The sequence below is a fragment of the Heloderma suspectum genome, chromosome 5 (genome assembly GCF_057233095.1).
Source record: "Heloderma suspectum isolate Gila_16-S chromosome 5, 16-S_ref, whole genome shotgun sequence".
Taxonomy (NCBI): Eukaryota; Metazoa; Chordata; class Lepidosauria; order Squamata; family Helodermatidae; genus Heloderma; species Heloderma suspectum.
In genome coordinates, this window is record NC_139462.1 from 157,904,426 (window position 1) to 157,916,526 (window position 12,101).

At 42.4% G+C, this 12,101-nt stretch overlaps 1 protein-coding gene across 3 annotated transcripts in view; it reads right to left on the reverse strand.

The window, feature by feature from the left end:
• Window positions 1-1,411: 1,411 nt before the first annotated feature.
• The window catches only part of STAC (SH3 and cysteine rich domain), a 105,202-nt gene continuing 94,512 nt past the window's right edge, over window positions 1,412-12,101 (reverse strand). For all 3 annotated transcript variants that reach the window (XM_084860409.1, XM_084860407.1, XM_084860410.1), the window contains one exon: window positions 1,412-4,158. In XM_084860409.1, the coding sequence (XP_084716535.1) occupies window positions 4,060-4,158 (99 nt within the window). In that variant the 3' untranslated portion in view covers window positions 1,412-4,059. The remainder of the gene's footprint in view (window positions 4,159-12,101) is intronic.

Consider the following 12,101-nt stretch of genomic DNA (forward strand, 5'->3'; position numbering starts at 1 on the left):
GGCCAATATAAATGAAGCAGCTGAGCCTAAACATGTTATGTGTTAATGTCAATGAACTACAGCCTTGAATGTTTAGTATGCATTTTTATGGAGAAAAACCCTGCGGGAGCAAAAATCGATACAGCAGCATTGGAAGTGAAACATGTATTGCCTCTTCTTTGGAGAAGGCTGCAGTTGCACTCTTCAAGGTACAACTTTGCTATCAGGAAGACATGAGCAACGAAGAGGGCAAGATGCATGTTCTTCAGCTCTCTTTCCAATGACTGCATGTTCTTTATTAGCGAAAATATTAAATTAGATGCGAACATCTAGCTCCTAAAATTAAATTTCCCTGAGAGCTAGTGTCTGATAAAAGCTAGTATATCCAAAGTTAATCAATTTGTTAGCGCTTCATCCATTTGGAGCTGAACACATCAGAGCAGGAAAAAAGAGCTCTTTGAGGAACCCTAATTTACAACGTTACAAAGGACCAATTTGTGCATAATGGCAGTCTATATGCAATTGACTTGGGAGCACATGGGGTGGCTGGACTTTTGGCTTAACCTGCACCTCTCAAGGAGGTGCTGGTTAAGGGGAGCACATGGGTCTGCTGTTTGGTTTGTAACCAGATGTGTGCAAATGGTCTCTCTATGTTCTCTACCGTATTTGTAGGCAGAGAACTTGGGGGGAGCCATTTAACTGAATTTCTCCAGAGGGGGAAGAAATTCTCCAACAGTTTCTTGGGGGCAGGGCTCACATTAGCAGTGCCAGTAGCACCTCCCCCTCCTCCCTGCCCCACAAATATTGATAAGTATTTGGAGAAAATTCTGTGAAGTGGCTATCTCTTTCTGGGGTGGGGTGAGAGAGAAAAATCACAGAAACTTTCTCAGAAAAAAATATTTTCTGTAGTAGTGGTTGCATGAAAACATACATCCAATTAAGGGTTTTACACACTGCTGCCATAATTTCCATAATGGCCCCCAAAAGTACCAATGCCATAGTAGCCTTAGTGGAAGCCACATGTACAGCACCCATGTGGGAGGTCTGGATTCACACAAATGACTCCCTTCCACAAGTACTGTCTGGTTGTGAGGGTGATGGTGCTCCCACATTTATGAATATCTTTCGAAGCATGTTTATCCTGCTTTTCTGTCTGAGGATAAGCAGAGCGGCACATACTTTGGGGACAACTGAGTGGGGTCTGCTATAATGTGTGTGTGAAATGGCTCTAAGGCCGCCATAATTGAACAGGAGAAAAAAAGATGTTGATCCAGGCATATTAAACATGAGCGCCAATAGAAAGCCCTGTGAGATTTTATATATATGATTTCAACATCAAATGGTGGCTATGGAAAAGATAAAAGGTTTAGTCTAAAACAGTGACATGAATTGGTTCATAAGAGTATGACATAATTAACTTAGGGAGTCTTTTAAAAATCACTTTATTGTTTATTGCTTAGTATCAAAAGAAATGAGACATTGATTAAAGGCCATTGTGAATTGAAATTAATATTCATCTTTATCCTATGAGGCAGGATTGAAAGAGAAATTGAAATAACAGAAGCGACTGAAGGAGACAAGAATCACAGTATGTTGCATTCAAGTAAACAGTAGCACATATGGATGGATGGTTTTATCTAGTCTTTGTGGAACAAAAGACAGTAACTATAGTACTGATTTTGATTTTTCAACAGGCATTTCAGGATCCCCCACCTCAGATCAGTGAATGTCAAATAAAGCGATGACATAAAGCAGGCTGGTTTGATAATGTCTCTGCTGTTTTCCCTCTTTTGTCATAAAGGCTGGTTGTTTTCCAGCCCTAAATTGTCTGGATTCCCTTTGCAAAATGAGCTGAATTAGAAAACTGGTTTTTTTAATGCTTTTATATTGAAAAAGTCTATATAATAAAAGATTTCTAGCATTCCCACTGTCTTAAGATATGAAACTTTATTTTTTTTTGTTTCCCTTCAGGGGTGGCTTTATTTATGTGCACAAGAGTTAGAAAACGGATGGGATGGGTGTCAGCAGTATTCAGTTCCACTCCATATAGTAACTAAGGAGAAGCAAAGTCCTTCAAGCTAATCAGGTGTACGTGTAAGCCTACATATAGCCCCCATAGCTCCGATGAGGAATGCATGAATTCAGCATTTTCATGTCAGCAAATGTAATTGCAGGTTCGGGATGCAGATTCAAAACCCAAAGATGGAGTATACGCTAGACATAGCAGCCCTTTGCTAAGTACAAAGTGTGGGCTTGAACTTCCCAACTGCACCATCTCTGGTTGCAAATGCATACTGGGATTCAGTCAGCCACAGATTGGAGTGCAAGGCAAGAGGTGAAGATTGAAGAGCTGCACTTGGCAGTATGCTATCTGCTTAGGGCTGTCAGCTCAAAATTTCTCAGATTAGTTAATACAGTAAAACCATGCATTCTTGTTCTATGGGATGCCAAGGAGCTGCAGTGCTCTAAGAGCCATGCTTGATTATCTATCGTGGGGATAAGGTTGATCTGTTAATGGAAAAAGGGCACTGTTTATTTTCCTTCCTGTTCTCTGTAACTCCCATCACGCTCTTTTCCTTCCTGTATTGTTATATCCTTCCTTATAGTAATATATGTGTTTTAAACATGCTTGTAACGTTTGTAAAAATAAAATAATTGTTGGTTAACTGATAAAAAAAAGCGGGTTAAAATATCAAACAACTGGTGACACAAGTCTTTGAATTGTGGTGTTCCCAATAAGCTTTTAGGCTAATAGCTTCTGAAAGGCCTCAAGGGTGATCCACTGTCCCCTTTGCGTAGAAAGAAGGACCAGAGGCTGACCCCTAAGTCTGACTGGAGCCAGGAGCATGTTGCATGGCTTGGGTGTCAAAGCAGAACTTGAAACAGTGGGTGAAATTCTGGCTTTATAGCTGTAGTTTCCATCAGTGGCCACAATCCAAAGACTACCAAAGTCACTAGGCTTCAGTGCGCCTAACTCTGTGTTGGATTGTGGCCAGCGTGTGCTTCCAGGTGAATCATTTAACCTTCATCCTTAAGAATGTTCTTAAGAATGTTCTTGCATTTGTTCACAAATACGCTCAGTATGTTTTACTTCCAGTCAATGTATTTCATCAAAGAGAATCTCCTTTTTTAAACTTGTGAAATGGAATGGGTTACCCATATAAACAGGTTCATGCAATATACTTCTATATAAAATATGCTCAAACAATGTAAGAAAAATAGAAAATTTCTTTAGCATGTCTTCAACCCAGCTCCTTGCTTCTGTTATTTTTTCTTCTTTCAGTAGGGATCAGGCAGCTACTTCTGACTAGGCCTGCACTGGACAAACCGTGCTTGTTCATGAGCTGTTTTAACAGCGTTTACATCCAACATGTGCTGAAATCTTTGCTTGTATACAAGGAACCCAAAGGACGTACAAGCTCGTCATGGAAACATATATCAAAAATCACAGAAAAATTAGCCCAGGCTACAGTACATTTCCCAACGGATGTCTGCACAATTCAGCTGAACTGCTTTGTTACAGAACTTAAGTCAGAACCAAACATCACACTGATTTTCTAATACCATGGACAACATTTTAGGACCAGACTCACACTATATATCTCAAGCATCAAACCGTAGTAGTACAAGGAAAAAAGTCTGAACCCTTGCCCATTCAATCACACTTCAAACAAGAAAAAAGTCCCAAACAATTTTCTTAAGACATATGAACAGGGTGCACATCTTCTCTTTTAGATTTGTTGTCTGTTTCCATCAGGGTAACAGTTAGCAGCCTTATTCAGAAAAATCATCCAATTTAACTTTTCACCTGTCTTTTTAAAAAGCAAACAACCCACCCCTCCCCTTGCACTCTTACCACCCTTGCTTGGCTCCTTTCCTGATAGTTCAGTTTGTTGTTGATCAACCATCTTTTGTTGCTTATAAGCAGCTTTAATGTCCAATATAATTGGTCATAGTGGTTGTCTCAATATTTCCCTGGTCATCTGCAAGACAGCTTTGTTTGGGTTGACACAGTGCAAGATGAGGCTGACAGGCCTTGCTGGCAAAGCTTCGCTACTGCAGTGGTTGAGCAGACAAAAATCAGATGTTTTCTAAGACATCGATGGGGACAAAGCCCCTTTTCTTCCCACTGGATACTTTGATAAAGCCGTTGTGTTCCTTTTCTGAAGTCATACAGATCTGAACACAAAGAATAGAGAGAAAAGTTTAAAATTTTGTACACTTAAGAGTCACTTTTATGGTCGAAGCCAAATAGCGGTTAGTTGGGTGAGGCTTCCTGGGTGTAAATAGGGCTGTGCTGAAACAGAACACCTAACTTCACAGCTTTTTTTTTTAGTCTGCAAAGTTGGACCCCACTTTCCTTGATGCTTCAGAGTGGGGTTGGTGGAAAGCTATGAAGACAGACAATACGGAGATGCTTCCCTATCTTCCAGCATCAGCGTGATGAGGTAAGGAGTTGGTCAGTTGTCTGGGAAACATAGCTATGCTTCTTATCTTCTAGCTTGTAGCACAGTACCAGAAGATAGGGGGGAATGTTGCCCAGATGTCTGGGTAACTGGGTGACTCCCTATCTTCCAGTGCTATGCTGCAAACCACTAGATCACAGCATGAACACAATGTTGCATGTGAACAGCAGAGAGGCAGACCGTTGTGGCTGTGAGGTTTACAAACAGCCTCAGAAGAACTGAATTCAAGGTACATAGGGTGGTGGTGGTGGTGCGGGATATCATGCCCCACAACCTCCTCTAAGAATGTCCTAACTTTTTCATGGGCACCTCAGTTTTAGCTGTAAATTCCCTAAAGCTTTCATGCATGTTTTTAAAATGATTAAGAGCATTTTACTTTTTCTTGTTGATGTGCCAATATAACCTTTCATTGATATCCATGGGGCACTTCTCTTCTATAGGCTCCACAAAAATGAAAGGCAGTTGAGTAAACGCTTGCCGTTCGATTTGTCTGAGCTGTTCACTGGAACCTTCTTGGTGGGTGGGGCCCATTGATAACTTTCAGATTCAGGACATCAACTCTAGGTCTGAACCTTTGTGTGTTTGTCTTATATTGTTCTCCTATGACTCCAGCTGAGATTCGCAGTACACCTCATACCAAATCCTGCCATTGTGCAGAACATACACACCCTTTAGCCTATGGATGGCATAAGTGGGAGAACAACCAAGACCCTGTGAATTCAGATTTTTTTTTTAACGTAATGTTTTTGTGAGAGAGAAACTCACGTGTGGGCCTATGCATTTGGACTCAGCCGCGCAGTATGAGCTTTACTGACAACGTGTGCTATGTGTATGAAGGAGACAACTGCTATCAGGTGTTTGCAGCTCGCTGTATCAAACTGGAATCTGCTTACAAATAACAGTAGCTGCTCAGTGTGGTTAATTCATGCAGAGATGTTTGTGTGAAGGTGAAAGAGGAGTTGGAAATCCTCCTTCTGTCCCCCTCAATGACCCAGCGTTAAAGAAATCAATAACTAATACTAGTTCAAGTGTCCAGAAATGGTCTAGGAGACTGTACGGTTCGTAGGCTATTTCTGAACTGGTCTGTTGATCTTGACAGACAGGAAACATGATCTAATATTAGGCATTCTTTTCTTGCTTTTTTTTTTCTTTTAGCCTAAAAATAAAACTGTTTGGGTCCTGCCTGTTCCCTGAACTTTGGAATGTCTTCAGATCTGTTGTCCTTTTTTCTCAGAATGTCTGTTCATTCCTTATCCCTTAAGGCAGCTCTGCACAATTTGTGATCTGTCCTACCAAAGGCCACTAGCCAACCATGCATGGTAGCCCAACAGTGTCTTAATAAACATTCTCTTCTTTCTATCAGTTTGGGGGTACAAAAATAGTGGTGTTGCTAGGCACCTCACCGACCACCATTCATGGCTGGTGCAGAAGGTCAGCTTGGTGGGTCATACATTGTTCAGGTATGCCTTTAATGGAGAGTCCAGAGAAGTTATTAGTGGGTGACCAGTTGAGTTGCAAAGTTATTCCTTGTCTCCATGAAAAATGCACGTCATGTACAAGGGTTATCTACTGCCTCTTTCTAAAAAGGCAGCCTTTATTTAAAGTATCGTGCCTCATTCTACAGCTTCATAGCTCCACCATACTTTCAATTTGTGTGAATTAAGTTTTTTACTTCAGTTTCTTTAGCACAGTCATTTATTATTGTTATTATTGGGCTAGATCAGCACTGGATGTAAATCAAAATTATTCAGTAGTCCTCATTGGAGTTGCAGTGATATAAATGAACCAGTGAATTTTTTTTGGTGTGTGTTACTTTTGTGTTACTACTATTCATTTTTTTCCAGTTTTAAACGCGAAATTTAAGCTTGTGAAGCACGTGTCCGATAGATAAATTCAAACAATATGGTATTAAGTTTTCTATATAAAGGATTAATTCTTTATAAAAAAGTATAAAAACTTAAAAAAAAACTTATACAGACTTTTCAAATAAGTTTACAACTGTTCTTTGATATTTTCCAAGCTTACAGGATAAACCTGCAAAAATCAATGTCATTTCTTTTCCAAGCCTCCATATGTACTTGGTTTCAAACATTAAAATATCAGTGTTGGAACCATCGTCATGGAAATTACATTAACCCTGGTGAGATTTTGTTAGATCAAACTCCGATGAACTCAGTGCCAGAAATTTCACATGATGCTTGCAATCTGATAAACCAGGGACAGGAAATCTCCAGCCTATATGCCAAATGTGGACTCGAAGCCTTTCAATATGGACCCTCCGCACACCACTCCCACCCTCTCCAGGCCACGCCCTCTCACCAGCCCTATTCCAGGCTATTGATATGATTCACGCTGTCCTCCAACTACAAAGCTGATGGACCGAACCTTGTACAAACTGGGGAAGGAGATTGCTTGGATACAAATGTCTTTTTTCTCACTGCATACTTGAACAAAGGTAAGAGTCACATCCGTAAATCCACCCAGTTTTGACTCTGACTGCACCCACAGCTGGAATGCAGACCCTGACATGCTTTGACTGAGGTAATGTAGACCTCAACTGGAAAAAGGTTCACCACCCCTTTGATAAACCAACTAATAATTAAATCCTGTGCATGGTTATTTCAGAGTAAGCCCCACTGGAATCAGTACAACTTGCTTCTGAATAAACATATATAGGACTGCGCTGTAGGTGGTATCATAAGGCGCACCATGCACCAGAAAAATCTTGGCTGCATGTCACTTCAGCCATGAACCCAATAGGTGGCCTAGACAAGCCACTATTTCTCCCTCAGCTATATGGGGGATAATATTAAAGGCCTACCTTACAGGGTTATTGTAAAAGCTAGCATATGTGAAGCACTTTGAACACTCCAGAACACTATACAACCTGTTTTGCTGTGGTTATTAAAAATTTAAATCAGCTTGAACTTAGTTGATACGGCATTCTTGAATCTTGGTATGGCACCCTCCTACAGAATTATGGAAATAATAGTTCTGAATCTCTAGGAGTGCTGAAAATTCTTTGTTAAGAGATTCCTAGCCTCCCCATTACAGAACTGCAAGTCTCAGGTTTCCAATGACGGAGAAACAAGAGCTACACTAGCTTAATCCTAGAGTCAGACTATCACTTTTGAGAGAGTAGAGGGTGATGTGGCAGAGGCATCATTGTCCACTGTGTACACAGACTCATTTCTTCAGTCTTGGTCTTATCTCTGGGTTATGCACATACACATACACACACACACACACTTTACAAGGAAGTAGACAGTGATATGAAACGGGCAGTATGCGCATGGTGTGTGTGCAGCTCCACTGTTGCCTCTGGGAAACTGATTTTGCTGGCGTCTGTAATGCTTCGAATCTCGGACAAACCTTTTTGACCAGAGGTAACAATGTGACAAAAAGACACGTGTATGTGCACCATGGGCAAAGCTGCTGCTGTCATACCACATTCGACTTTAAAACACAATGGTTGTTTCCAGCCTTTGAAAACCTGTAAAGTTTCTGAACAATCATGAAAATAGGATGAGTACCTACAGAATGGGCAATGGTAATGATATAATGCCACTTGAGCATTCCATCTGCAGGCAAATGTGTAATGTAGGCATTTGAATGCAACCCCCAGCAGGTTTTTCTTGTTCTACACATTCTTAACGTGTTCAGAATATAATTTAAAGTAGAGTGTACCACAAGCAAAAGCAAGGTTCATGAGGCCCCTCTCATCACATGAGAGGGGAACATCTTCACAGGGCTACTGTGGCCTGAAATCTCTTCGAGTTTACAAAGGCTTCCCTGCCTGGTTTCCTGGAAGCATTTCTTTAAAACTAGAGATGGGTGAGCAGTCCCAAGTTTGCCTTGGAGTGACTCAGAATTTATCTGAGACCTTCACAATTTTTCCATGAAAGGTCCTGTTCCCAAAAGGCTCAGAAAAGTGGCCCCTACCATCTCTCAAAGTACCACAAACCCCTCGCCACGAGCCTCCTGAACACTCCATTCTCTTTTCTTACCTTTCCAGCAGTAGAGACGATGGAAGGAGCTGTGGTGGTGGGCAAGGAGAGGATCAGAGGGAGAGTTTCCTTTTCATCCCCTCCTTCTCCATCACCCTGAAATGCTGGGTAGCAGTATGCCTGGGCACAAAAGCAATTGCAGATGCCCTTGGGCAAACTACATCTCCCATGGTCTCCTGGGCTTTTTCACCGCAGTGTGCTGCTGATCAGGGTGATAAAGTGATAGGGAAGGAGTAAGGGAAGGGAAAAACCTCCACCGAAACCTCCCCTTGTGCACAGCTGCTGTTCCCACTGCCTCTGCTGCGTGAAAGGTAAGAAGTGGTAAAGGTGTATGAGTTTTGGGGTGAGAGATTGGCTAGGAGGGCATTTTGCGGTGGTGGGCATTAGTGGAAAGGAGGAGCCAGAAATTCTTCTCCAGTGCAGGTTTTAATCTGACTTGGAGAAGAATTCCAAGGCTTTAAAAGCCCATTTAAGGCAGGCTTTTAAGCTCTTGAAGTTCATTTCTGAGCCTGGCTTGGGAGAACTTTCCTAGCATGCTGAATTTTTACTTGGTGCAGGCAAATGAGGCAACTAGGTGAGTAGCGATTTACAAGCCTGATGTCAGGTGGTATTATTATTATTATTAATATCCCGCCTTTTTCCCAATACTGGGACTTAAGGCGGCTTTACAACGTTAAAACTTATACAATTAAAACCTATAAATAGAAATATAAATACAAGTGTACAAAAGTTAAAAATATAATTAAATCATCAGTATTAAAATTGTAAAAATATCAAAACATTAAAAGACAACAAGAAAAATTGTATCCATCTGTCATATTTTCACAGGTCCAGACTAGTTACCCCCAAAGGCCTGCTGGAACAAAAAGGTTTTTACATGCCTACGAAAGCATATCAAGGAAGGTGCCAGTCTTGTCTCCCTGGGAAGGGAGTTCCAGAGCCTTGGGGTGGCCACCGAGAAGGCCCTCTCCTGCGTTCCCACCAGGCGTGCCTGTGATGATGGCGGGATAGCGAGAAGGGCTTCCCTTGAAGATCTCAGGGCATGAGTAGGCTCATAGGGGAGAATGCAGTCTTTCAGATAACCTGGACCTGAGCTGTATAGGGCTTTATAGGACATGACCAGCACTTTGAATTGTGCCTGGAAACAGACTGGGAGCCAGTGAAGCTGTTTTAACAGGGGAGTTGTATGCTCCCTGTAACCAGCCCCAGTCAGCAGTCTGGCAGCAGTCTGGTTCAGCTTTGAACCAGCTGAAGTTTCCGAACACTCTTCTGAGGCAGCCCCACGTAGAGTGCGTTACAGTAATCCAAATGGGATGTAACTAAGGCATGTGTCACTGTGGCCAAGTCAGACATCTCAAGGAATGGGCACAGCTGGTGCACTAGCTTTAACTGTGCAAATGCACTCTTGGCCACTGCTGAAACCTGGGCATCCAGGCTCAGGGCTGAATCCAGAAGTACACCCAAGCTGCGAACCTGTGTCTTCAGGGGGAGTGTAACCCCATCTCCCACAAGCTGTATCCCTATTTCCTGATCTACCTTTTGACTGACCAGGAGCACCTCTGTCTTGTCTGGATTAAGCTTCAATTTGTTTGCCCTCATCCAGTCCATTACCGCTGACAGACACCGGTTCAGCACCCCAACAGCTTCCTTGGAATTAAATGGAAAGGAAAGGTAGAGTTGGGTGTCGTCGGCGTACTGGTGACACCGAACTCCAACACTCCGGACAACCTCTCCCAGTGGTTTTATGTATATGTTAAATAGCATGGGGGACAAAACAGAACCCTGAGGGGCTCCACAAGCCAATGGCCAGGGAGTCGAACAGGAGTCCCCCAGCACCACCTTCTGGGTCCGCCCCTCCAAGAAGGAATGGAGCCACTGCAAAACAGTGCCTCCAGGTATGTATTGTAGGGCAGGTACCAGGTAACGAGGGGTTAGGTTGGAGGTTTTTTTTTAGTCTACCATGTGTATACCATACGTGTATGTGTATACACACACATACACACATGTATATACACACACATATTTCTTATATATATGAAATCTGTCCCTAAGTATGGAATAACACACATATGAATACATAGAAATGGAATGCTAAGGAGCTGGGCAGTCTTTCTCCAAGCCAATCAGGTTTTCCCTGCACTATTTCCTGGATCTTCCCATGCCTGCTGCCCAGCAGTTTCTCTCTCCCTACATCCCTCATGCATAATATGCTTGGCATTATGCCATGGGGATTCAACCCAGAATTGGCCTCTATTGTGGTTGCAGTGTTTGTGTAGAGTGCTGTTTCTTTGTAACCACCTTTTCAAGGAGACCCTTGACAATTGCTCTCTGGGTCCCTCCTAAAGCAGATGGTAAAACATGCTGTTTTCCATCTCTCTCAGGCCCCGGCTTTGTTACAAGGGTTTATATCAATGTGAAAGTAGAAGGGTACAAAGCCATATAAACACAAATTGCTTCACTGTCTGGGCAAAGTGACCCGGCATGCCTAAGGCAACTTAAAATATTTCTGCCCATCTGAATAATGTTATGCATTGCTGCTGTTGATATAACGCTATGCATAAAAACTTCCTCATTTCCTGCAATGAGCATTTTACGGTTTGTATATTCATGTCTTGCTGTGTGTTTGTAACCCCTATTGATGTGCTGAAGAGTTTGTGCAAGAATTAGCAGGATATATTTCTGTTTGAGATATCCAGCACCGTTTCAAATCACCAAGGAATCTAGCTCAGGCTTAGTGAAAGAAACTTTCATGGGAGTGTTTCCATCCAGCAGAAAGTTTGGCCCACTGATTTTTTAAAATACATCCATCTCAAAGAACCCCTTCATGGATCACTGCCTTGTTGTGTCGAAGGGGCTTGCGTAACTCAGTGAAGCCATAAGCTATGCCGGGCAGGGCCACCCAAGACGGACAGGTCATGGTGGAGAGTTCTGACAAAATGTGGTCCACTGGAGAAGGAGATGGCAACCCACTCCAGTATTCTTGCCAAGAAAACCCCATGGAACGTATCACAAGGCTAAAAGAGATGACGCCGGAAGATGAGCCCCTCAGGTCGGAAGGTGTCCAATATACTACTGGGGAAGAGCAGAGGGAATTTCCAAGTAGCGCCAGAAAGAGTGAAGTGGCTGGGCCAAAGCCGAAAGGACACTCAGCTGTGGATGTGTCTGGTGGTGAAAAGAAAGTCCGATGCTGTAAAGAACAATATTGTTTAGGAACCTGGAATGTCAGATCAATGAATCAAGGTAGGATGGAGGTGGCCAAACATGAGATGGCAAGATTGAACATGGACATCTTGGGAATCAGTGAACTAAAATGGACAAGCATGGGCGAATTTAATTCAGGGGACCATTATATTTACTACCGTGGGCAAGAATCCCTTACAAGAAATGGAGTAGCACTCATAGTCAACAAAAGGGTGGGAAAAGCAGCACTGGGGTACAATCTCAAAAATGATAGAATGATCTCAGTACGAATCCAAGACAAACTATTCAACATCACAGTAATTCAAGTCTATGCCCCAACCACTGAGGCCGAAGAAGCTGAGGTTGATTGGTTCTATGAAGACCTACACCTTCTAGAACTAACACCAAAAAAAGATGTCCTCTTCATCATAGGGGATTGGAATGCTAAAGCAGGAAGTCAAGAAATCAC